This window comes from Haliotis rubra, unplaced genomic scaffold (genome assembly GCF_003918875.1).
Source record: "Haliotis rubra isolate DU_JTF1 unplaced genomic scaffold, ASM391887v1 Scf312, whole genome shotgun sequence".
In the NCBI taxonomy this organism is placed as follows: Eukaryota; Metazoa; Mollusca; class Gastropoda; order Lepetellida; family Haliotidae; genus Haliotis; species Haliotis rubra.
In genome coordinates, this window is record NW_025766983.1 from 1,172,353 (window position 1) to 1,200,111 (window position 27,759).

The 27,759-nt window shown below is 41.2% G+C and overlaps 2 protein-coding genes across 2 annotated transcripts; one reads left to right on the forward strand and one right to left on the reverse strand.

Moving 5' to 3' along the window:
- Positions 1-3,142: 3,142 nt before the first annotated feature.
- Positions 3,143-17,845, reverse strand: LOC124283303 (cytochrome P450 1A5-like). The gene is made up of 11 exons (XM_046719336.1): positions 17,616-17,845; positions 11,343-11,540; positions 10,737-10,811; positions 9,511-9,609; positions 9,308-9,401; positions 8,541-8,702; positions 7,545-7,753; positions 6,834-6,959; positions 6,203-6,307; positions 5,728-5,862; positions 3,143-3,626 (listed from the first exon to the last, which is right to left on the reverse strand). Exons 2-11 carry the CDS (start codon positions 11,491-11,493, stop codon positions 3,280-3,282), a joined length of 1,503 nt encoding a protein of 500 aa, XP_046575292.1. The 5' UTR covers positions 11,494-11,540; positions 17,616-17,845; the 3' UTR covers positions 3,143-3,279.
- LOC124283277 (cytochrome P450 1A5-like) lies at positions 17,820-27,759 on the forward strand. Its single transcript, XM_046719304.1, has 9 exons — positions 17,820-17,849; positions 22,227-22,395; positions 22,645-22,722; positions 23,620-23,718; positions 23,939-24,032; positions 24,354-24,509; positions 25,226-25,434; positions 27,199-27,327; positions 27,572-27,759. Exons 1-9 carry the CDS (start codon positions 17,835-17,837, stop codon positions 27,757-27,759), a joined length of 1,137 nt encoding a protein of 378 aa, XP_046575260.1. The 5' UTR covers positions 17,820-17,834.

A 27,759-nucleotide genomic window follows, 5' to 3' on the forward strand; every position in this document is an offset into this window, starting at 1 on the left:
ATGAAGTAGATGTACAGTAGATGTAGTCGATAGATGTCCAGTAGATGTATAGTAGATGTTACAGTAGATGTATTGTAGATGTACAGTAGATGAATTTAGTAGATGCATGGTAGATGTATGAACTAAGATGTAAAGTAGGAATGTCTTTAGATACCACCATACGAAGTGTGAAAATGACAATTATTATGTATTCCCATGTATCATAGTCAATTGTTTCCAGTTAAGTCATGTATATCTGCCTTGAAAAACAATATTAGCATAATCGTCGTCAGTATATAAATATATATATATCAACGTCAAGTTTATCAGTCAAGCAGTAGGAGAATGCATTATTTATTGTCAGACATAAAAACATTCACAGCACCAAGATAACATGCCAATCATAGTCACAGCAATTTTAGTACGATGGTTACATTCTTTTTGACACATTTGCTTGCTCTTGATCCGATTTGGACCACAAAGTTGCAAGGGTTGTCATAAATGTGGACAGGGAATGGATCAGGACGTGCATTTGTAGGCGTGTGTGAAGTTTGCAGTATAGTGAGAAGATCAGTGTCAAATGTTTTCCGGTGTACTTATGTGGGGGATTGTAAAATGCAATCCAAGATGCACCTGTCATGCACAAAGAGGGTCACTGTATCTGGCGATACAATGAATTCTCTTTGGCATTTGTGATTTTATGCGAACATTTAATACCTTAATGGAAATAAGTTTGCTTTATATTTACGCAATGTTTTTACATTTAACTATTCTGTGAAGACATCAGGACAACTGCAGCATTCAGTCAAGTGAAAATAAATCACCGTTTACTCTCGACCTTCTTAAATAAAGTAAATATATATAGCACATTGAGTGACTTTTTAGCAACATGCCCGCAATATCACGGCGTGGGACACAGAAATGGGTTTCGTACATTGTACCTATGTTAGAATCAGGCCTTCGAAAGGTGAACACTCCATTAGGACTATTTGCCTTTGCATACTGGTGAAGTGAGGTGAGTAGTATGGTTTTACGCTGCTTTTAGCAATATTCCAGCAACATCACGACAGGGGACACCAGAAATGGGCTTCACACATTGTACCCATGTGGGAAATGGAACGCCGGTCTTCAGCGTGACGAGCGAACGTTTTAACCACTAGGCTACCTCACCACCCCTGCATACTGGTGACTCTGACCATTGTCAATGGTCATAAAAAGTTATATCACGTGGACACACATGTGGAGGAGGTCAAGCTTGCCAATGCTGGTGATTATCCTCTAACAAAAAATATCTTAGTAATAAGTTGATAGTAACCTTATTTCACTAATTAATAAATAATAGCTCCACACGTCGTCCCTTGACTAGAAGAAGAAAGAGAAGAAGAATTGTAGAATGTTTCAGTATAAAAGCCACAGGCACATGTCCATTACACAACAACAATATATACTCATGGAAACGAATAGGGGAAAACACGAAAGTACAAAAGTCCTTTTATTTATTTCCAGATTTTCACCAACAGTGCAATATAAACCATGACAAGAAACCCGGAAAAGAGTATTGGAACACATGCACTTTCGTGTGTTCCTTTATTTGTTTCCATGAGTATATACATACAATGTGGTGGTGTTGGTGGTTCGAAAGCTGTGCTGCAGATGAAGGGTATTCTGTCATTTTAATGAATTGCTAAAAAAACCTCTTCACTTTGATATGTCATCTTAATACACACTGAAGCCCTATCGTAATGAAACGTCTTAACACTACTGTGTACTGTTCACAAACGGGTGTTTATAGGTATGTGTGTACTTTAAGAACGATGTTGGGGGGGAAGGCTGCTAGCGACCAGAAGTTTAGCATTTCAATTGATGAAATGCATGAATAGTGCTGACAGGCTTCTGAGAAATCCGCGTAGGTCGAACATATCCATACCACACTATTCACAGTGTTAGGGTTCGAGTACTCAACCACGATCAAGAGACGTGATTTACTGCCATCTATTCAGGACCAGACGCCAAGGACACAAACACGGTTTGCAAGCAGAACTACTTACTGCGTAATAGAGAGAAACCCCAATATACATATGTCAGCTCAAATGACACCTATAACAGGTGTGTTTTTGAAGATGTGCCAAGTAAGGGTATAATATGTTACACCTATGCCTGGTGGTATCAGGGTTATTCCACCCACCCCTCCACACACTCTCGTCATATTACCCCTGCCAACTGCTCCCAGGTTGATTTTAAGTATAACATGATACAATATCTATGTAGCATAAGTTTTATTTGGTTTGCTCAACGCCGCTTTGAACTGTGTTTCAATTACATTACGGCGCATAGCCTCAATATTCAGTACCGTGAAGAGCCAGGTTATAATCGGTCAGATACAAACCATGCTTGTCGTAAGGGGAGACTAACGGGATCGGGTGGTCACACTCGCTGGCTTGCGGAGTTCGTTGTTCTTTTTGTTGATCACCGGAATGCGTGGCTGACATTCGATCATTGCCTGCGTGTAGCACTAAACTATTTGAGAGTGACTGCGTGTAACATTTTACACGTATATCCCCAGAGTCCAGCGTGAGAGAGTGAGTTGGGAACTACATCACCTTTTGCAGCAATATTCCAGCAATGTCATGTAGGAATGGAACCACTAGGGTAAATCACCAATCACACATGCCAGAATACAAATATAATTTAGATAAATGCACCAAAGCCTATAATGATATATGTGGTCTAAAAATATGTATACTCTGATAAATATCCTGGAACTTTTCTCGTACAGAGGTTCATTTTCAAGCCAAATCATATGAGATGACGCTGAAAATAGATGTCCTATGAAAACACAGTCGAGACAAATCAAAAGATTTATCGTGCAACATACTCTGCTCATAGAAGAGATTTCTTATAGATATTGAGAGTTTTTGTGCTCTTTTGGCAAATTAGTTGCAAGTGTCATGGAAATGGTGGACGTTTTGGACGTTTGAGAAGTCATTCAAGACAGAATAGATATATAATACTCTGTAAATCGAGGTTGTGGCGAGCGCTGCATCATGATTTACTGGCATAGATGAATTTTAGGATTGTTTTATGCTATGTACATGTCAAAGGCTAAATTCAACATTCTTTATGAAAAGCCTGGAGCTTTCACGGGTTTAAAACGTAAATCATCTTTACAATTTCTTTATTCCTTTTAATACTATGGGCTCGAGAATAAATATACAACATGTCATGTATGAAATCAATCAAGTGCATAACATATAAAGATATGAATGATATCTGCGTGGTGACAACGTCAATGGATCAATGTTAGGATCTGACTTTGAATATAAGTTTATAGTCTCTCGGCCTGTTTTTCTCTGCCTTGAAGTTTGGCTCCAGACTTGGTTCAACGCCATCTTCTGGGGATATGTGGAAGTTCTTCAGGAGTCCGGCCAGGATGAGATGCAGCTCTGGCTTGGCCAAGTACTCCCCTAAGCACGCTCTGCGTCCAACAGAGAAGGGTAGAAAGTGTGTGATGGTTGTCTTCACCTTCCCCTCCTCTGTAAGGAACCGTTCTGGTTTGAAGGTTGCAGGGTCCTCCCAGTGGTCTGGGTCGTGGTGAATAGCCCAATGGTTTATCAGAACGTTGGAGTTCTTGGGAACGTCGTAGGGTCCTGTGGAAACACCATAAGAGATTTAACAAACATGCCTGGTTACGTGGTTAATATCGAGTCCATACGTTGATAAGGATCTTTTAGAAATAAGTCAGCGTTTCAGCTAATAGTGCGTGCGTGCGTGCATGAGTTTCTGTGTGTGCCCATGTTACTCCGTACTAGTACCAGTGTTATACTTCAAGCCAAAGGAGACACCATGACGCAATATACAAAGTACAGATGGGAGACAAATCGGATTGATGGGGATATTATTGCCGAGACCCAAAACATTTTTTTCCATATCCACCTTTACCTGAAATGTGATACTGACATAAGTTATAACCAGTGATTATAATAATAATAATAATAAATGTGAACTTATAATGCGCCTTTTCCATGCACAAGGCCCATGCTCAAAGCGCTAACAAAGTGAGTGGATAATAATACATATATACAATAAGGGACTAGTTGCTAGTCATAATGCAGTGAAAACAGATGAGTCTTGAGAAGTCGTTTGAAGGAATAAAAGTCAACTGCTGATTTAATGGTGATAGGGAGAGAGTTCAGAGTAGAGGGGCAGAGCAGACAAAGGATTTCCTTCCAAAAAGTTTGCAGTTTGAACCGAGGCACAGAGAGTAGGTTCAGATTCTGAGAACGAAGCTGTCTTTCTGGAGTGTACGGGGTAAGGAGTTCCTTCAGGTATTCTGGGCCTATGCCATTTAGGCATTTGTAGACAAAACACAATATTTTAAAGTCAATTCTTGATTTAACAGGCAGCCAGTGGAGGTTTTTCATGACAGGTGTTATGTGTGAGCGCTTTGAAGTTCTGCTTATGATTCGGGAGGCTGTATTTTGGACATTTTGCAATTTTGATAGCAGCTTCTGAGAAATACCAAAAGGAGGCTATTGCAGTAATCAATTCTTGATATAACAAGTCCCTGGACCAGACCGTGTGCTGCATCACGACTGATGAGATGGCGTATTCTGCCAATGGCTCGTAGATGAAAGCGCATATTCTGCAGAGTTGATTTACATGAGTGTCCATCGCCAGAGTTATTGAGTCAAGTGTAACTCAAGGTCTTTAACAGAGTCCACTGCTTGTATCTCTGCATCTGCTACCAAAACAGTTTTGGTGGTAATTTGTTTTACATTTGCCTGGATCAATAACCATCACCTCAGTTTTGTCATCATTTAACTTTAGCAAGTTGTTTGTCATCCATGACTTAACATCTTTAGTGCAGTCTGTTATTTTATGGAGACCCGTGTGAAAGTCCTTGGGAGTTGAGTTTTTCTGAAGTTGAGTGTCATCTGCAAACGAATGATGGCAAATGCCATGTTTGTCAATTACGTCTGCAACATCGGTCGTGTATGCTATGAAAAGAAGCGGACCAGAGTACCGATCCCTGTGGGTACACCACAGTGGACCAAGGAGGTTTGTGATTTGATGTTATCTAACAGGACAGTCTGACTTCTGCTTTCGAGATAAGATTGTAACCAGATGAGGGGTACCCCATGGATTCCAAATTGGCCCTTGAGTCTTTCCAGAAGGAGTTGGTGGTCGATTGTATCGAAGGCAGCAGAGAGGTCAAGCAAGATAAGAGTAGCTAGTTTGCCTTCATCAACAGCTGTAAGTAAGTCGTTAGAGACTCTGAGGAGAGCTGACTCGGTGCTATGATTTGATCTGTAAGCGGACTGGAATTTATCCAAAAGTGAAAAAGCAGAGAAATGATCCCTGAGTCGAATATTGACTGCTCTCTGAAGTATCTTTGATATAAACTTCAGGTTAGAGACTGGTCGAAAGTTTTTAAGCAAGTCAGAATAGGTTCAAACAGATGATCATCGGATCTTGGCCCGACCAAGGGATGCAACTCTGCACAACCTTTAATAACCGAACCACTCGTGATCCTGGTACAGTTGAAACAGTCAACAGTTTGCTGTTTTGCATGTTCAAAATTTATACGCAAATCTATGCAGCTAACGTACCGTTTATGACATATTTCAAACTGGAAAACAACAGTAACTTAAATAACCCCCAAACCGCAGTTCCAGAACTATTTAGTACATTCCACCGGTCCTTGAGAAATCTTACTACCCTGGAGCCAATGGGCAAGCGTAAATATACCTATTTTAGCGTCCTTTATTGCCCTGTGGGGTAGTCCGAAAGGGACAACAGTGCTGAGTCTCATGCTTTCGTATATCACAGCTTGAAGGTAGCTCAGGTAGGGGCGGTCAACAACGTTAGCCATACATCTCGACTCTGGAAACAAATACATTAGTATAAACAGATGTTGATAAGACGTCTTTCGTCTAAATACATAACCCATGACACCTTAAGATTGATTTTTTTCCAAAATAATAATAAACATAAACTTTCAAATGCTGACTGATAATATGGTGCGTTTTCCGTCGTCCCCACGATATTGGGTAAATCTGGATGTATCTCAATCATTGACTGTTCAAATCGATTCAACTGCTTTCATCCGAACAAATGAAAGAGATTAGAATTATAGGCTTTGCAATATCCCACTTTGGTTTCTTCCAAACTGACATTACTACGAGTTAAACACTGAAATTGGTCAGTGGTCAATGTCTCCTACCTAGCACCTCGTCCAGTTCCTGGTGGACCTTCTCCTGAATGTCTTGGTGGACAGCCAGATACAGCAGCGTCCACGACAACGTCAGTCGGACAGGGTCGTTACCGGCTGGAGTACAAAGAAGAAACAAGTCTGTGAGTGTTATCACGTCTTGACGATACTTCATCTTTATGGTGGCAATTCAGGTGGAACTTCAGAAGCTGTGGTATTAGTGATCGAGTGAGTATGGTTTTATGCCGCTTTTAGCAATATTCCAGCAACATCACGGAGGGGCACACCTGAAATGAGCTTCACGCATTGTACCAATGTGGGGAGTCGAACCCAGGCCTTCGGCGTGGCGAGAGAACGCTATCCCATTGCCCCCTTAGTGACCCCACGGGGCTTCATGAGCACTGGCAGCAGAACCTTAAAACCTATTCTGACCTGGTACAAATATTGCAGTCCCCTCCTCAACAGATAGTGAGATCGGTACCTGAATCAAATGTGTCAAGACCTATATTATAGAATACCCCAACAACTACATGCACAGTCCTACTTTTTGTATTACGTATTCTGCATTACTTTTGTAATCTACCCTCTCAAGTTGAGAGAAAACGCCGTTAGCATCCAGAAATTGGACACTTCGTCGACTTACCATTGAACATATCGAGTATGGTATGCACCACGTGATCATCTGTTAGACGCTGAGATACCTCCACTTCCTCTTCCTCATCTTCAAGTTGAGACAACAAGATGGCATCTAACACATCCCGTATGTTCTCTGCAGTAAAAGAGTAACACAATGGTGAATATTGTTCTGGGTATAAGGATTCCCAGTAATACTTCATTTTAATCAAATCCTCGAGCTGTGAATATGATTTCACGCCGCTTTTAGAAATATTCCAGCAATATCACGGCAGGGGACACCAGAAATGGGCTTCACACATTGTACCCGTGTGAGCAATCGAACCCGGGCCTTCGGCGTGACGAGCGAACACTTTCACCACTAGGCTACCCCACCGTGCCGGGTACTTCACAAACAGAACCCAGTAGAGCAAGTTAAAAGCTTGCTTCCTCTCTAGAAATATATATTCAATATAGCCGATGCAAAAGTCCATCAATTAACATAACATCAGTAAGTAATTCAACCTATAGCTCCCCTCGTCACTACAGATGCAGAACAAAGTCCCATAATTCACATAACAGCCGTGCAGAACCTTCAAAGTAAGTTCATTTGCTTAAAAAGGGTTCACAAAGGTTTTACTTCCAGAAAATCCAGTCATCAATACTTTGCTTCATAACATACCTGCAGCACATAATGTATGTGCAGATTGTCAGAAGATGAGTAGAACCTAATGGAACTCACCTGGGTTAAATGTTTCTTTGTGAATCTCGACTCTCTTTTCAATGTATTTCTTTAATCGCTTGACAGTCGTGAGCATGTTATTAAATCTTGGCGTCGGCAGCCACTTCAGAGGCGGGACGATATCCTCCCAGAAGAAAGATTCTGTCAGCTTGCTGTAGTCGTCCAAGAGCGCCATAAACTTTCGGAAGTCATTACTTCCTACGTCATGCCTACAATCAACATGACATCATGACAACTGTTGCTCACAGACCTACAATCAACATTACGTCATGAAAACTGTGTTGCACACGGACCTACGTTAATGAGTGAATGAGTTTAGTTTTACGCTGGTTTTAGCAATATTCACGGCGATGGACACCAGAAATGGGCTTCACACATTGTACCCATGTTAGGAATGGAACCAGGGCCTTCAGTGTGACCAGCGAACGATTTAATTACTGGGCTACCTCACCGACCCTACAATAGCATATACACATACAGTCGGGCACCGTTGTCTCGATATTCATGCGACCAAGAAAAAATATCGAGTTATCCGAACTTAGAGACATCCGACCAGGCCATATCATCACATATCACTATGAAAGAAAATAAAACGCTTCTCAGTATGGTTTGATTCGAAACTATAATCCCTTATCAGTCGTGTTTAGTCGTAACAGTGAGTACTTCCTAATTAATTCCTTCTTAATTAATCCTACTTACTAATTACTAATCTACTGTTTGGTAATATATCAGAGTTAGATATGCTTTCTTACATTCTGTCATTCGTATTGAGAGGAACATCAAACATCAAGTAATTGAATGCGAACAAATCACTCAAATCACATCTGCTTGAATGAGTGTATGTTAATTAAGGCCGCATTTATTATAGTTCCTACTTAATGACGGTCGAGTCGGGACCCGACAAACCAGTCAGTGGAATCACAACTAACGACCCAGAAGGTGTCTGAAGATGAAGCCAAGTGCAATGCATCCTTATTAATCAAATGTAACACTCACGTCTTGTCGAAGCAGACGCCACACATGATGTTCGCGTCGATGAGGGCGAGGTAGGGCAGAGGATCAACCGCCGTCTTCTCCGTCTTCAGCAGCTCTATCACCTTGGAGACAGACTGGTGAATCTTGTCCTCCAGGTGGAAGCCAGACAAGAACGTGTAGGACCTAAAAATAAAGACCTTAATTTTAATACCGTAACTACTATTGCTCCTCCACCTCCTACAACAACTACTGCTTCTACTACTATAACTACTACTACTGCTGCTGTTGCTACTGCTGTTGCTACTACTACTGCTGCTACTACTACTACTACTACTGGATCTTCATGTCGTAAGCTGACTCCCACCAAAACACTTAAGAACTTGAGGCCGATTCTTACGGTATCAGGACATATCACGGCAGGAATAGCAAAGAATGGGTTCCTATGTGGTGTCTACCAACACGACACACTACTAAGACAACGGACCAAATGTAAAACGTATTCCAGATTCGCAACAGCACGACTGCACCACCCGTGCCCAGATTTGTCACAAACTATCATTTCAGAATATGACTGACTGACTGACTGAGTTTAGTTTGTAGCACTATTCCAGCAACATCACGGCGGGGGACACCAGAAATGGGCTTAACACATTGTGCCCATGTGGGGAATCGAACCCGGGTATTCGGCGTGACGAGCCAACGCCTTATCCACTAGGCTACCCCGGCACCAATTTCAGAATATGAACGTCAACAAACTCGATATATGACTAATAGGGATGATAGCCCACCTTAGTGCCATACTCATCACCTTCCGCTGGTGCTTGAGTGTCGGCGTGTAGTCCGAGAACTGGATGCCCTTCTGGCCACAGGTCATCGCTGCAACTGCGAGAATATAAAGGCAGAATTAAACGAAAGTAAAGAATGAGTTGGGACGAATGCTGTTTTGGTCAATGTTCCAGTTCAGTCACTGACGTCAGCGTCCAATAGTTACCTGAGTGAGGCTGTGGACGGGCTGTGAATGCAGACTGTTGTTTGACGAATGTTTCATCCACGGCCTCTCTGGTGTTCAGATACATGGTGGCAACACGACCTGCACACATGGATACAACCATTAGAAATACTTATAGCCATTTTCATATCCCCTTAGAATATTTGTTAAATGTTGTTACTATACGACTTAAGTTTTAATTAATTTTCACATGAAGTTTCAATCCTTTATGACGTGTGTCACTGGTTGCGGCAGGATACGCTCATCTTTTCGCGAACAGTGGTATCATCGCAATTTGTCGGTGAGGTAGCCTAGTGGTCAGAGCGTTCAATCGTCACGACAAGAACTCGGGTTTGATTCCGCACATGGGTATAATATGTGAAGCCAATTTCTGGTGTCCCCCGTTGTGCCTTGATATTGCAAAACCATATTCAGTCACTCATACGTATAATGCATTTAGAATCGTGCAATGGGGTCTTCAGTAGAGAAGTCTTGAGAATATAAAAAGGGTTTTGTCGCTTTTATTTATAGGCATATCCCTTAGCCGTTGATGAATATACTAGTAACATACAAGCGAGCCATTCAGTCAGTCAGTCAGTGGTCTAATGTGTAAAACGACCCTTTGAACGGTAGTATAATATTATCATTTTTTATCAAGCATGGCAGGTTAATCTGGAGTGGAAGCCTCAACTCTTTACTTGTATAAGCACAATCGTGCATATGTGGTGCCCACAAACCAAGCATCATTGTCATGAAAAATGATGGATTCGAACACATTGTGACTGGATTCTGTTCAAAGAGATACAGCAATCACCGGACCACCTGTGTCTCCTTAGAATGAGTGAATGAGTTTTTGTTTAAAGCCACTTTTAGCAATATTCCCGCAACATCGCGGCAGGGTACACCAGAATATTTTTATTTTATTTTTTCCATATTTCATGTACAGGCAAACATGTATAGATAAGTTTCATAATAATACAATGGTATATGTATACATGTATTAAAATGTACAGTTGGCTGAAAAAGTATAATTGGCTGGATTTCTGTACACCAGAAATTGGCTTCACACATTCGATCCATGTGGATATCGAACCCGGGTCTTTGGCAGTCAGGCTACTGCACCGATAACATTGATACATTCAAATTCAATGGATACTGTAGCGGACCACAAGCATTTTCACCATTATGAGGACGGGTCATTTAAAACATTTTTTCAGATCTGACAATACCTTTGTAAACAGTCATATAGGGTCCAAAATATCTTCCCCAGTCATACAGCGTCTCGACTGTATCATCCTTTAAATCTGTAAACATATACAATATGCAGTGGTCGGTAATACTGCTTACTGCTCATCGTTCGTATAGAACTCTCTCACAGCAGCTACACACGGCTTAAACTGGCATTACTATAACACACACAATGAAAGACGAACTATTGCTTGTATTTCTGCTTCACCGTTCCTTCAGTCACAGTTTGCCATTCATCGAATGTTATTTGTTTTCTCATGTGGAATTATCTATATTTGTTTGTTGTGTTACGCCGCACTTAGCAATATTCCAGCATATGGCGGCGGTCTGTAAGTAATCGAGTCTGGGCCAGACAACCCAGTGATCAACTATATGAGCATCGATCTACGCAGCTGGGATACGATGACATGTGTCAACCCAGTCAACAAGCCTGGCCACCCGATCCCGTTTGTGAGAATGAAGAAAAGAAAAGAACTCAATATCTTCATATGAATGGACAAAGCCAGCCAAACAACAGTAAGGTCTAAAGGTGCATGTTGTCTCACTGTGACCAACAGTCAAACGAAACACGTGGGTAGGTACTATACCTAGAAGACTGCCGAGTAACGGAAGGCCCCTGGGCCCCGGGGGTAGTCGTGGGAAAGGACGGGTCCACCACAGGGTGAACAATCCGGCCGTGATGCCGATGATGGCACATTGATACATCTGGGACAACTCGGAGAAAGCTGCTAATAGCATGTTGTCGTGTTTAAATCACTTCAGCATCAATTGCCCATGCAGGTGATCTGTGAAACAGAATGACACATCTTATAGCAAAACCATTTTGAATGCATTCAACTAAATGCGTCCCTGAAAATTAATCTGTTATCCATGCAACACGTTCCCCTGCACACGAAGGGTAGTTACCTCTGTAAATATACACACTTAAGAAGTTATAGAATGACCTACCTTTTCATGCTGTGAATGTACCATGTTAAATAAGCATATTAAGAAGAAATGAGAGTGTTGTAAAACGTCTTTGGAGTAGCATACCTCGGTCTATCCGTTGTTCAAGATAACCAAATTGTCAACATTTGATCATAATGTCACCCATGTCGTTGTTGGGACAACAGTGTATTCATCTGTTATATAGGAGGTTCAGTGTGTATGTCACCCATGTTGGTGTTGGGACAACAGTGTATTCATCTGTTATATAGGAGGTTCAGTGTGTATGTCACCCATGTTGGTGTTGGGACAACAGTGTATTCATCTGTTATATAGGAGGTTCAGTGTGTATGTCACCCATGTTGGTGTTGGGACAACAGTGTATTCATCTGTTATATAGGAGGTTCAGTGTGTATGTCACCCATGTTGGTGTTGGGACAACAGTGTATTCATCTGTTATATAGGAGGTTCAGTGTGTATGTCACCCATGTTGGTGTTGGGACAACAGTGTATTCATCTGTTATATAGGAGGTTCAGTGTGTATGTCACCCATGTTGGTGTTGGGACAACAGTGTATTCATCTGTTATATAGGAGGTTCAGTGTGTATGTCACCCATGTTGGTGTTGGGACAACAGTGTATTCATCTGTTATATAGGAGGTTCATCTGTGTATTCAGTGTCACCCATGTTGGTGTTGGGACAACAGTGTATTCATCTGTTATATATAGGAGGTTCAGTGTGTATGCCACCCATGTTGGTGTTGGGACAACAGTGTATTCATCTGTTATATAGGAGGTTCAGTGTGTATGTCACCCATGTTGGTGTTGGGACAACAGTGTATTCAGCTGTTATATAGGAGGTTCAGTGTGTATGTCACCCATGTTGGTGTTGGGACAACAGTGTATTCATCTGTTATATAGGAGGTTCAGTGTGTATCGCACCTTTGTAACTGAAAATAACCCTAATTCATAAAGTACAACGAGCATGCTTTTACAACAGTTATATGCACATAAAAGGCGGTGGGGTAGCCTAGTGGTTAAAACGTTCGTTCGTCACGCCGAAGACCCGGGTTCGATTCCCCATATGGGTACAATGTGTGAAGCCCATTTCTGGTGTCCCTTGCCTTGATGTTGTCTGAATATTGCTAAAAGCGGCGTAAAATCCAACTCACTCACTCACTCACGCACTCAATGTAAAACATACGAGTCAATTCCTCTAGTCCTCTTTATTTCTTGTTCAGGTGGGAAAAATCAGTGACAGTGAATTGGCTATTTCGGGGTTATTAAACCATATGAGATCATTGATATACCTGAGGGTCACGTTACACGTCTTGGTCAAGGTATACGTCGTTTCAACGTTCTCTACCCGAGCTGAAAATCCGATTCATAGGCATAAAGAAACAGATCAGTATGAAAGGGAGCACAATGTATTCTGCCATTACAGTGACAGTCGCTTAACTGGAGACCCGCGGAGACCCGGTTAGGGATGATCTTCAGTAACCCTTGTCGTAAGAGGCGATTCACGGGATCGAGTGGTCAGGCTCGCTGACTTGGTTGAAACATGTCATCGTATCCCAATTGCTTAGATCGATGTTCATGTTGTTCATCACTGGATCGTCTGGTCCAGACTAAATTATTTACAGACCGTCGCAATATTGCTGGAATATTGCTGAGTGCGGCGTAAAACTAAACTCACTCGCTCACTTTTCTGGATAGCCAATACCCGGGGAACTTAACACATATGCGGGATTCGTTGTTCGAGACCATGATGATATTAGGGGGATTTTACGTGCGCTTTCCGACATGATGGGTATTTCGTACACGGTTTCGAGACGAGTGGACTGAATCCGTGTGCGAAATACGCCTCATGTCGGGAAGATAACGTAAAATCTCCAAACCATCATCATCGTCGTCCTGAATGACACTTGAAGTTAACGTCAGCGGGGTGTCACAGTAATGCTATGTGAGTATTAGTGAGTGAGTGAGTTCAGTTTTACGCCTCTTTTAGCAATATTCCAGCAATATCACGGCGGGGAACACAAGAAATGAGCTTCACACATTGTACCCATGTGGGGAATCGAACGTGGGGCTTCGGCGTAATGAGCGAACGCTTTAACCACTAGGCTACCCCACCGCCCCTCTATGTGTATAGTAACCTTCAATGGTAAAGCCCTTCAATGGTTTAAATGAAGCTAATGTAGATTTCCCCGGGTTCGGGATCTGAATCTCTCAACTCACTGGGGCCCCTTTTCAACTTAAATGAGTTTATTTGTTACTATCAAAATTATATATATATTCAGAGACTAAGCGTCGTTAGTCTAGTCCTGCTTCAGATTTCAGGATACTCGAATACTACTGAAGTTCAAAATGTTACTTGAGCAAATTTCACAACGGTATTTTGATCAAACCAAAATGGTTATCGTGTATAAAGGTTAACAGTTATCTGTTTGGCATGTATCAGAGACAACAATGTATCGATTGTGTACACTTCACTTGTAATGTATAAATAGAGCATAGATGAAAACAAATTAAGAATCATCTACCGGTGCCAATACAATTATATTACCAAGTGAAAAGAAAGCCTTTAAACATAACATAACACAACACAACATTCTTTACAATAAAATACAAAGCATCAAGTCACAAGGATATAGCTATAAATTTCACATACCTCTCCCAATATAAACCTCTGCATATATCACGAATGAGCAAGACGTGCTTCGTTGGACACTGACATCACCTGACCTACCCCTATCCTGTTATTTCTAATGCCCGGAGGTAGCCCTCCGCGCTCCCCCAAGCCATGACATTTTACCACACGTGAAATAGACCCTTTGTTGTATCCGCCATATTTACATCCGATAAGAAATGTACCATATCCCTCACAACTCATAAAACAATTTGTCCTCGGGGAAAAGGTCGACCTTACGTAACTTCAGCTGCACAAACAACGACGCGAGTCCTTGACAAACCACTGATATCTGAAATAAAGTCTACCACTAAAATAAAAGCGACTCCGTCATTTCCATATTAGTATAAAATATTTGCTGAAAAGGGAGAAGTATATGATAAGCATGTTATTATATATCATTATCATATAGTTATGTCAGCGAAAATACCAGCGTTTATTTCCCAGTTAAAGGGCAAACGCAACTGTTATGCACTCAATTATATATAACCATTTAACGTAATTTAGGTACACACCAATAATTATATGAATGTTGTATATATTAATCAAAATGTAATGCATCCAGATCAAAAGTAGAACGAATTTCAGCAAGTGGTGGTACCGTATATAAGTAATGACGTTTCTAATAATAAAGAGATACTTAAGTCTTTTTACTAAATATTATCTAAACGGTGTCACAAAAAAAACTTAAATCGTGTAAGATTAAATGTATATTGAACAGTAGGTAGCGGTTTCTGGGGCTGTTCGTTTTGTGCACAGTGTGTACACTGTTTTCCTGTTTTCGTTATCGTCCAGTGACTTCCGCGTGTGAAGATATATCGTCATCGGCACTTGTCATATGTGCTGTTTCCATAAAGCTAGACTTTATACAACGTTACGGCAGCGTTTACACACTCGTGTACACCGGTGACCTTGCGCTACCCTCGGGCTATATACCGACACACATGGGTGAACTTGTTGTCTCAGGGATCGGATACTGTCACACGTAACCACGTGACATGCATTGAAACTGAGAGAAAAAACCGGTTTAGTCCGTGCTTTCTGACTGTTTGAAGAAAATGGAATCTTTGAAACCAAACACATATATTTTAACACCACACACACACACACACAAACACACACACATACATATATTTATTGTAAATTTTAAAACTCCCAAGTCGGTACACAGTAAACTTTGAAACACACATCCATGATATCTAAAATCCTGTATAATTTCTGCAGTCATCTATGATTAAGCCGGCATTAATTCTTAGCGTTATCGAACTTTGTTTGATCGTAGCCAGATACTAGATTAAGAAGTTGACGAGCAAATAGTAACCAGTATAATTTCTGCAGTGTTTAGTTGATTCTTAGCACGAACTGTGTGCAGATACAACAAATAGCTGTAATTCAGTGGATGTTGATGGGACACTGAAGCCAACAAATAGCTGTAATGGTGATGTACATAGTTGTGTTTCGATATTGAGTCCACAGTGCCTCGGGGACTGTTTTCAGCCGAGGAACGTTTTCGTGGTGGCTATAATTTTCGTCTAATCCAATTTTCACGTGTAAATTTTCTTTTGCGTGCCAATTTACGTAAGTAGACAGAAACAATAATAGCGTATTTCATAATGTACTTTTGTACAATGTATGTTTATTATGCAGACAAATATGACCATGGTATTATTACATAGTATTAAAACATTTCAGAACAAAAAGAGAATATTCATTCAAACCGACGTACGTGTTTTTATCCTTGTCATGCGTATTACGAAAACAACCAGCGTACTGTCGCTGAATTCGCCGACGCAGTAATAGGCAGAGCTACTTGTAGAGCACGAACTGTCTATTCTAAATTTAGGATGTATATGTTAGTTATATAAGGAGCATATATATGTACAACAGCTCCTGGTTGGCAGTCAAGGATATCCTCGGGTATTGAAGCGCTCCCTATTGGAACATACTTGATGATAGTGATAGAATATAAAAGACTGTGTTTATGAAACACTCATATCAAGGAATCGAAATCTGACCATATATCCACATCTTGAATGTGAGTGGCGAGTAGCAGGCTATGATGACCCTTTTGCCTAACAGCTGGTGTTATCGCCTGTTTTTCGTTTATCCATCAACACAATTTTCACAGTTATTTTGCCTTTTATTGCGGAAGATAATTATCCTCTGGATTTTACGTGAATGAAATATATTTCATATTGAATGTCCTTAGGTATACACATTAACTACATGCAAATATGAATTAATAAATCGATGTTACAATTTAGAGTATCACTTATACAGTATACGCACGCACGCACGCACGCACACACGCACGCACACACACATTATCGATATTTCACATACTGACATCGCTACTTTTGAATAAATTCTTACCTCGCACGTGTTATGGTATAAATGTTACCTGAACGTAAATACGAATAATAGAACATCAGTATATTGTGACACTTTTTAAGTATGTAATTGAAAGTATTCGCACCGTATGTCTTGAGAATATATTTCACTTAAACAATGAGTATGTGATGGGATGAAAACGTGTTGTATTATATCAGTGTAAATATATGAATAAAATCAGTTAATGAGTCATGGTTATATCGTTTTACATCTTTGATGTATACAGTATTTATGACATGCATGTATACAGACAGCGTAAGTCTTTGGTATGCTTTACAGTGAAATGAAATATAAGCGTATTGCATTACAGGGGTATAAACAGGGATCGACACTATATAACGTCTTGTAGATTATCCCTGGTATAAATAAATAATATGTAAGAGTTCCTCCCGTTCCCCCATCCCAAATAATATGTATAAATATTCTCGAATTATGAACAAAACCTAACACAACATTTACTCACAAAATGATTAAAAGTCAAAAATTTAAGTTAGGGCTAGGTTTAGGGTTATGCTTAGGGTTAGGTTTAGAGTTTGGTTTAGAGTTGGGGGAACGGAAGGAACTCTTTCCTAATAATTTGTTGTCAGAATAGTATTGGTAAAGTTGTCTTGAAGTCAAAACTGTTGATGACTGCTTGTAACAGATATTCGTCAATGAATACCACATAGCTAGCTTCACACAACACCTGACCTGATTCACCGTGACCCAGGACATTGCTAGCTTTTCAGTCACGTGATGTCGGACCCTCTCCTCCTGAACACACGTAGCAGCTCAATGCTCATATTCAATGCATGCACACAGTGTACAATACAATAAGCGCAGTAGATAGGAACGGTGTATTGAACAATGTCACTTACTAGTGCGAATTTAGAGTTGTCTCCTCTTCCGTCTACAGCCGCATGCCTATCTCCTGAGGTGAAATGTACAACTTGTGTCGCTGTTGACATGCTGTGAGCGCCCCGTACCGTGACGAGGGGAACAACTGGGGCCCTATTTGGGTTCTTTCACGAGTGACGGAGAATCACGCTTATTGAACCAATGAAATTAGCATCTGAGAGAAACGTGCCAGTCGAAAGATGATCTGTGTCAAGGTGATAACTTCTGTACCTCATTTTCTGTGTTGATTAACCCCGGAGGCCCTGTAGAGGTTATGTCAAACGTGTTTATTTCAAGAGTTGACATGTGCAAATACGAAGGGTAATTTATTGGGTGTGCCATAAATGTAGAGCAGGTATACTTATACAAATACTGTTGGAAGTTTTACAATGGGGTAATGTAATGGGTAATGTCCACGTGGTGAAGACTACGGCTGAGTCCGGGAGCTACGTGTAATTCAATCTGTTTCGGGAGATCGGGGTTGTGCCGATTTTGTCTAATGCACCGCAATACGTTGTGCTTTCTTTGGGCTCTCCAGAAACCTTGAAAGTACGCTTGCACTCTGTGTCGTCCCGACAAGTACCAAGCCCTGTAACACACCGGTACAACACAATAACAATACCACACCAGTACAGTACCATGACAGTACCACGCCAGTACAGTACCATGACAGTACCACGTTAGTACAATACCATGACAGTACCACATCAGTACAATACCATGACTGTACCACACCAGTACAATACCATGACAGTACCACACCAGTACAGTACCATGACAGTACCACGCCAGTACAGTACCATGACAGTACCACGCCAATACAATACCATGACGGTACCACACCTGTACAGTACCATGACAGTACCACGCCAGTACAGTACCATGACAGTACCACACCAGTACAATACCATGACAGTACCACACCAGTACAGTAACATGACAGTATCACACCAGGACAATACCATGACAGTTCCACACCTGTACAATACCATGACAGTACCACACCAGTACAATATCATGAAAGTACCACACCAATACAGTACCATGACAGTACCGTGCCAGGACAGTACCATGACAGTACCACACCAGTACAATACCATGACAGTACCACACCTGTACAATACCATGACAGTGCCAGACCACTACAATACTATGACAGTACCACGCCAGTACAATACCATGACAGTACCACACCTGTACTATACCATGACAGTACCACGACAGTACCACACCAATACAATACCATGACAGTACCACACCAGTACAATACCATGACAGTACCACACCAGTACAATACCATGACAGTACCACACCTGTACAATACCATGACAGTACCACACCAGTACAATACCATGACAGTACCACACCTGTACTATACCATGACAGTACCATGACAGTACCACACCAGTACAATACCATGACAGTACCACACCAGTACAATACCATGACAGTACCACACCAGTACAATACCATGAAAGTACCACACCTGTACAATACCATGACAGTACCACGCCAGTACAATACCATGACAGTACCACACCAGTACAATACCATGACAGTACCACACCAGTACAATACCATGACAGTACCACACCAGTACAATACCATGACAGTACCACACCTGTACAATACCATGACAGTACCACACCAGTACAATACCATGACAGTACCACACCTGTACAATACCATGACAGTACCACACCAGTACAATACCATGACAGTACCACACCAATACAATACCATGACAGTACCACACCTGTACAATACCATGACAGTACCACACCAGTACAATACCATGAGAGTACCACGCCAGTACAATACCATGACAGTACCACACCAGTACAATACCATGCCAGTACCACACCAATACAATACCATGACAGTACCACACCAGTACAATACCATGACAGTACCACACCAGTACAATACCATGACAGTACCACACCAGTACAATACCATGACAGTACCACACCAGTACAATACCATGACAGTACCACACCTGTACAATACCATGACATAACCTCACCTCCACAATACCATGACAGTACCACACCTGTACAATACCATGACCAGTACCACACCTGTACAATACCATGACATAACCTCACCTCCACAATACCATGACAGTACCACACCTGTACAATACCATGACCAGTACCACACCTGTACAATACAATGACATAACCTCATCTCAACAATACCATGACAGTACCACACCTGTACAATACCATGGCAGTACCACACCTGTACAATACCATGACATAACCTCACCTCCACAATACCATGACAGTACCACACCTGTACAATACCATGACCAGTACCACACCTGTACAATACCATGACAGTACCACACCTGTACAATACCATGACAGTACCACACCTGTACAATACCATGACCAGTACCACACCTGTATAATACCATGACATAACCTCACCTCCACAATACCATGGCAGTACCACACCTGTACAATACCATGACAATACCACACCTGTACAATACCATGACATAACCACACCAGTACAATAATATGACCAGTACCATTCAAGAACCACAAAGGTACAAAAGTACCGCGACACTACCTCAGTGAAGTAAGACAACACTTGATTCTTTCCCAGCACAAAAGTTAATTTACCATGGCATGACAGATTGGTCATGTGAAAGTCATGAACGTGTATTCTGTTACGTGGCGCTCTCCACGCTGACTCACCAACACTCACCCAGACCGTCATTTCAGCAGAGGTCGAGACAACACAGAGTTTATGGTGACCTGGAAGTGTTTTGTGAAGATATACGCGCCTGGCTGACTTGGCTTTTACCTGAGTTCGGTATACCCGACCTTCGTGCCCGACAAAAGCCGATCCCACCGACCCGGCTTTAGACGAGCTAGTTCGTTCATCATGTCAAGGGGAATCGTTTCTCCTCCAAACAGCCTCCGGTTGTATGTGGTCAGCAAAGGCTGTCTTTGCAAAACATTATCATGAACTCTCAGTTTCAGAAATTACGTTAATTCGTAAATGTAATCAATGTGTAGATCATTGTACGTGCGTGCGTGTGTACATGCGTGCGTATTAGGGGAAGGGTGTGCGTGCTTGCGAGCGCGCGTGTGTGTGTGTGTGAGAGAGAGAGAGAGTGTGAGAGAGGGGTGTTCATACGTGTACACAAATACAAAATTTCTACTGTTGATCTTGAACTAGTGCTTCAATATGTATTGTATTCCTTCTTCGTTTATTGGTGTTGTTCCAGTAAATTTATGACAAGCAGAACTATTATATATATCAGGGGAACATTTGTTTGTTAAATAAATGTTGGATTTTTTATCTGCACCCTTAACTATTGACCCGTAAAATGATTCGCTCCCTCGTGAGCGACAGTCAGGTCACGTGATCACCCTCAGTCTATATTTATACTCGGTTTTGTTTGTGTGGGTCCGTGTCTCACGGTAGCTGATACCTCGAAACATACTGAAGCGGATCTATCTTCATAATCGTAAGTTCCCGTCATTTCTGAGCTATTCGATTTGTTTGTCTTGTGAATACTAACCAACCCCACAGAATATCTCAGGGATATTTTCACTGCACCAGGTGACACAGTTAGTATCTTGTCGGTGCATTTGACTTTCCCAGTCGCCATGCCTACTTACATTCAAATTTTCATGTCAACTCTGGTATATCTCACTCAGTGAATGTAGGATGTCGTTTAGACGGAGGTTTGGGCGATATCAATTGCCCGTGAACTATTTGCTTGAGGGTCTAAACTGGTGGCTTACGTTCCACTTTTGTCATTTGTACCTTAAGCACGACACGTTACATGTTAACAGGCGCAGTGTATGCGTGCGCGTGTGCGTGTGCGTGTGCGTGCGAGTGTATGTATTAGAATTTCAAGGTTTATATTTCAGATATTATCAGTTTTGGCTATGTACGTTCTCTTGAGGACGCCCCACTCACTGTTAAGGTCACATGTTATAGGTATAAGAATTTAACCGGGAGCTGTCTTGAATCCAACAAAAATCATCAAATTATTAATTTTAATTTATTGTTTAACGAAATTTCGTACATTAGCTGCAATTCACTGCTACAATCGAGTCTGACCCTCTCTATAGGAAAAATGGCTTTCATTTGGGACAATTCAGAAGGCGATGAAAGTATTCATTGGAAAACATTTACTTAGTAACCAGCCTATAACACACGATAGTTCGTCGAAAAGCCCTTCTCGAAAACGCTTAAATATTTTCCAACGAAAATTGGCAGACATACCAAGCAGATCCTGAAGCAGTGCCTTTTACTATTTGCGGACTTTTTTGGCATTTACTTATCAAACTTCCATACCAAGACCAGGTTGTCAAGTTATGGCTTTTGCTATTTGGGGATTTGTTGAATTTATATATCTTCAGTTTCCATGGCAAGGACTTCCAAATCTCAATTACATGGTATTTTTTATATAGCTCATACTATTCTTGCATTCGGATAGAAATATTAGATAGATCTTCACAGGACTCTCACCAAGGTTGAATTACAGTAATAGTCAGATGATATATTCTTTCGTCTGTACAAGGGGATTTGTCTTCCTCTGGTGACTCTTGTTTTCAATTTAGTCAAACATCATGGCTGGGACTTTGGAATGGATTAGTGCAACTGCTTTGGAGTACCGGATCACACTAATGCTGGCTTTGGCAGCGACGGTAATGGTGTATTTTATGACCCGGAAACGTTACAAGCTTCCACCGGGACCACGTGGTCTCCCGTTGCTTGGCAATATTCTAGGTAAGCGGAACATCAAAGCAGACGGAAAATGTTAAAAATATGAAGTCTCCATATTTGAAACTGTCCTGAGTTTAAGTCTGCGCGAATATTCTCTAAAATTTGAATTTTAACTCATAAATACATTTCAGGTTTCAAAGTTATATGCTTCTATAGCTTAGAATTTTAAGTGTGGCCCTGCCCATATACGTATATATGTTTTCAACGTTTACAAATAATCAAAATACATGTGTTTTGTTACATCAATTGCAGCTATACAAAACAAGTCACTGTTCCGGATGCTGATACAGTTGGAAAAGAAGTACGGCCCCGTGATAACCCTTAACCTTGGTAAAGCGGCTTTGTGATTGGTTCAAATTGTTCTAAGTTTCAAGGATACAACCAATGATGTAACGACAATTAATACGATATTCTTCCATGGGTGGCACAGTCGTCTGGTGGGCCATATTTCCCTGTAAAGCATAGAGGCCTTTGTGCACGCCACTGGCCCGTGATTGTGGCTTCGAATCCTAGTTAGTCCCGATTATGTGTTTTGGTGTGTCAGTCCATAATTTTCTCAGAAATGTTTCGTTATTAGAAGTTGATAGGAATTTAAACTTAGGATCATAAGGTTTTTGACAGTATACAGATGGTAACTATTTGATCTAAGAGCATTTTAGACATTACAAACAAATAAAAGGTGGTGCTCATCTTCTACTCCTAAATTGCACAATGTGTCCCGTTACATTAATATTTTGTCATTTACCTTCATTATACTTTAGTCTCAGTAATCCACATCCAAATGTAATCAATATTGTACGGAGTTTTCTGTGGACAATACATAATAAATATTTTTCAGGAGCTAAAACAGTTTTATATACAATATCCTGAGCGTTTATTTAATAAACAAGTCCATGACTGAAAAGACCTAACATTAACATGGTATGTTTGTCTGTTGTTTAACATCGCCCTCAGCATTATTCCAGCTACAAGACGGCGATCTGTAGGTGATCCAGCCTCAGTCAGCCTGACCACCCGATCCCGGAGTCGCCTCAAGCATGGGTTGTTAAAGATTAATTCTAACCCGAATCTTCACTGGTCCAGACTAAGGACTTCTGTTGGTCTGTGAGACCTTTATGGATTTCACCGTGCACAGGCTGTGGTCTTATAGCTGGGGTATTTTGTACTGCGACAAAATCTGTTCGGTGTTTATTATGAACGACTGTAAACATGGCTTGTTTCCCGTAGGTCCAATACGCACTGTGTTTCTCAACAACTTGGAAGTTGTGCAGGAAGCGTTCGTAGGGAAGTCTGTGGACTTTGCGGGACGGCCGCAGACGTTCTCAGGTTCGTTCAATAAAAAACATAATAAAATAATATGATAAAACCAACAAAATAACTTCTTGCAAGCACAATTATATTTCTCATTCAACAAGCGATGGTAAACATAGCTAAAGCTTAGGTTTACCATTTCTATAAACTTTGGAAAGTACATTTGCGATCACTGTGAAGTCTTACAATGTCCACATTATCTGCGAAGATTTCACTGTTCATGTGACTATTTCAGGATTGGCTTTCACCGAGGGAGGCAAGGACATTGCTTTCACAGATTATGGACCGACGTGGCAACTCCATCGGAAACTGGCACTGAGGGCTCTCAAGTAAGTCGAGAAACAAATGCAGAGATTCGTATCTTACTGTATCTTATGCCTTTGTTTCTGACGGGTGCCACCGGTGGAGCAGGATGCCTTCACGTTTTCGTCAAGACCTGGTATTCTCACACATGCTCATAATATTATTAAATTTGTACAGTTGAGTCTGCATTCATCAGGGATTTATTATGGGTGCAGAAAGGGTTTTGTCGCTTATATTTTTATGCTTATGGAAAGCCAGCCAAGAATAATGTCAATACTGTGACACTGGAGACATTTATTGGGGTGACATCGGTAAACTAGAACTATGAAAGATTGTTTGTTTTGTAGGCACTACATGAAAGGCGAGAGGTTTCAGGACACGATAACTGAAGTTATGGAAGCTGTGACTGTAGAGATGGGGACAGAGACGGGCTCGTTTGACATCTACAGCTACATCAACCTCGCCATCTTCAACATCATCAGCAAGATCTGTTTCAATGAGAAGTGAGCAACATAAATATTACTCCATATTTCTTACAGTTCAGCTGCATGGTGTTTATTTCCGGTGAAAAGAAAATGGTTTAGAATAATAACAAAATACTATTTACCCCACGACTCATTCGGCATACATGAACTGTGATATTAGGATCGTTAAGATATATTCTCATGAAATGATATTATGTTTGAAAAAGTATATAAAAGCTCCTCTCTCTGTCTTTCGTCTTTCGTCTTCCCGTCCGCCTTAATACACTTTTACATTTTGGACAGAATATATTGAATGTACAGATATTGCCCTTTATTCCGACATTTCGGCATCTGGTCAAATCCATTCCTTCTTCTTAGTATGTGGCAGTTATTTTGTGTTTTGTATGTTTCCCGATGTTTGTACCGAAGTACTACTTGTGAAGGGATGAGCACAACCACTGCAATATGTACGTTGGCATGTATGTTGATATTTGAAGATATAACGCCCAGAAAGATCCGAATTAGAACTGATCTTCAGCACCATTTTCTTATCCTTAGGGGCGCTTGACGGGATCGGGTGGTCAGGCCCCGCTGACCTGGTTGCCAAATAGCATCGTACCATACTTACGTTATGTTCCTCTCGTCAAACACTGGACTGTCTAGTCCAGACTTATTTTAACAGACCCTCTCCAGATAAACCTGGAGTAGTATGGATAGCGGAGTGTATTAAAAAGCCAAACAATATTTTGTTTTAGGTTTTCATCGGACAATGAAGAGTTCCTGAACGTCTGTAAGACACTTGACATCTTCTCGCAAGAAACAGGAAATGGATTCGCGGAAGATGTATTCCCTCCTTTAAGACTTTATCCAACAGCAAAATTCAGGAAGTTCATGAAACTAAACGACGAGGTACTTGACTTCATGTACAAAAGGATCAACTCACACAGAGAAACGTTTATAGCAGGTAGGTATTCTGAGCATCATGAGCATCGAACTACGCACATTGGGATACGATGACATGCATCAACCAAGTCAGCGAGCCTGACCACCCGATCCCGTTAGGCGCATTTTACGTCAAGCGTGGGTTACTGAAGACCGATTCTAACCCGGATCTTCACCGGTCTCAAAAGAGTTACCACGTACCAGTTCTTGTATCTATCGACGTCTTTAGAGCTAGACATCTTGTGTCAAGTGGCTACTATAGCTTCGTTGGCAAGTGAAGTAAGCTCCACTTCAATGTAGAACTTTTCTCTCGCTCCATCTCTTTTGCAATTCAATAATATTGTCTGTCACACAAGGTATAATGAGCGGTTGTATCTGGTCTACAATGGTCTGTATGTTGTATAACGTCGCTCTCAGGAAAATGAGGATGCGGGCTTGTATATAATCTAGACTTGTCCTGACTCCACCTTGGTTGATCGATGTTGCGATGCACGAATCCCGGCACAGGGTTACTATGACACGCAATCAACAAGGTGTCCCAGTCTGGCCACCCAATCACCAAAGTCGCCTCTTACAGCAAGCACGGGTTGTTTTGGGCCTATAATAATATCCTCGGGGAGATCCTTCAAATTCATTGACATCTCATGAAAATAATTCACGAGCTACTTGTATTTACCGTATATTTCCCCTAAGGATCTGTGACATTAATGGAATCGTATTTTCACAGTTTCGAGATGGTTTTATTGCCTTTGGAATAGTAAAATGTACGACAAATGTTAACGTGACAAAGTCCCATCACAAAGGACCTTCAAAATGTCTCGCGTCCATAATCCAAAACTAATGCATTTCCATGCAGCGGAAAACAAGCGAACTGTTTCGTGCAAAATATCTCGCGATTCCTAATAATAACTTTGTATGTTTTTATCGCTTACTTACAAAAGCAGTATGCGAATCGGAAGAAACGTGTTATTGCAATTAATTCATTATCACTGTACCAAATGCGAAAAAACAAGTAAGTCAACATCGGAGAGTGCGGTAATGTCAGCTGAAGTTGGTCGGATCTGTCTGCCGATTTTAAAGTTAAAACGTGAACATTTGATGCCAGATATTCTTAGCAGCACTGGATGGTGGATAGAGGGGTGTGCAATATATATCATAATGCAGATCTTATCCGGAATCAGATTCCAAAGTAACTTCTCCGTCCATATCAGCGCGGGGATGAACATCTGAAAGAACTGACTGGTGGTACTGTCCACAAATGAAATTTCCCCATTACTGAGGCTGTAATACCCTGAATCCGCTTCCCCAGTGGGTGGGAAGACCATTCATATATTCACAAATAATTAGATAACCACTTAACTGACTGACTGTGTTTGGTTTTACGCCGCTTTTAGCAATATTCCAGCAACATCACGGCGGGGAACACCAGAAATGGGCTTCACACATTGTACCCATGTGGGGATTCGAACCCGGGTCTTCGGCGTGACGAGCCAACGCTTTAACCATTAGACTACCCCACCGCTCCAGATAACCACTTAAACCTACATCACATGATGGTATATCTGTGTCTATCTGAAAACATTCGTTAGAGTGGTTCCCTGCTTTGAGAAGATTTGAGTCGAGGCCACTATATAGGTTTTTAACGAATGGTTTACTTTACAGGTATCAAACATAAATGTTTCTAAAACCACGCATGCCTCATAAAATATCAATTTCCTTATGTAAAACATTGAGCTTGTGTCAATAAGTGTTGCCCTTTTTACCTCCACAAGACTTGGTTTTTCAGATGCACAACGTGACTTCACAGACGCCATGTTGATTGCCCAGAAAGAGGCAGAGGAGGAAGAGGACCAGGAGCTACTAGAACAGATTACCAACACGCATCTTGGCCAGACAGTAGCGGATGTTTTCGGAGGTAATCAAAAGCATCGCGAGAAAGTAGGAAGATCGCTACTACTTGAAACAAATATCTTTGAAACATATCGGTAAATTGATCAGACACAATTATAATAATGTTTGTCAATATAGAATTATGTATCTTCAATATCGAACGTAACTATACACAGATATTTAAATTGTGAATATTAAATTCCCACTTTTGTTTTATTGTCTTTTAAAAGTCTGCACCGTAATTTACGATATAAACTTTCACCTGACAGCGGGCTTGGACACGTCTCGACAGACTCTGTATTGGACAGTCCTGTACCTTGCAGCCTACCCGGAAGTACAAGCGAAACTCCATGCGGAAGTGGACAGGGTGTTGGGAAGGAAAACCTTCAGAATTCAAATCATTTCCTGTCAGTGCCATTTTCAAATGAAGTTTGCGAAGTTTATCACAGGCATTTAG

Bases quoted from the DNA above. Each gene is read 5' to 3' on its own strand.
- LOC124283277 (XM_046719304.1), top strand. The intron at 23,719-23,938 runs GTTCGTTCAATA...TGACTATTTCAG, and splicing joins ACGGCCGCAGACGTTCTCAG to GATTGGCTTTCACCGAGGGA. The intron at 27,328-27,571 runs GTAATCAAAAGC...TTCACCTGACAG, and splicing joins AGTAGCGGATGTTTTCGGAG to CGGGCTTGGACACGTCTCGA.
- LOC124283303 (XM_046719336.1), bottom strand. From the start codon at position 11,493: ATGCTATTAGCAGCTTTCTCCGAGTTGTCCCAGATGTATCAATGTGCC. The intron at 10,812-11,342 runs GTATAGTACCTA...ATATGTTTACAG, and splicing joins GTTACTCGGCAGTCTTCTAG to ATTTAAAGGATGATACAGTC. The intron at 5,863-6,202 runs GTAGGAGACATT...ATTTGTTTCCAG, and splicing joins GGAACTGGACGAGGTGCTAG to AGTCGAGATGTATGGCTAAC.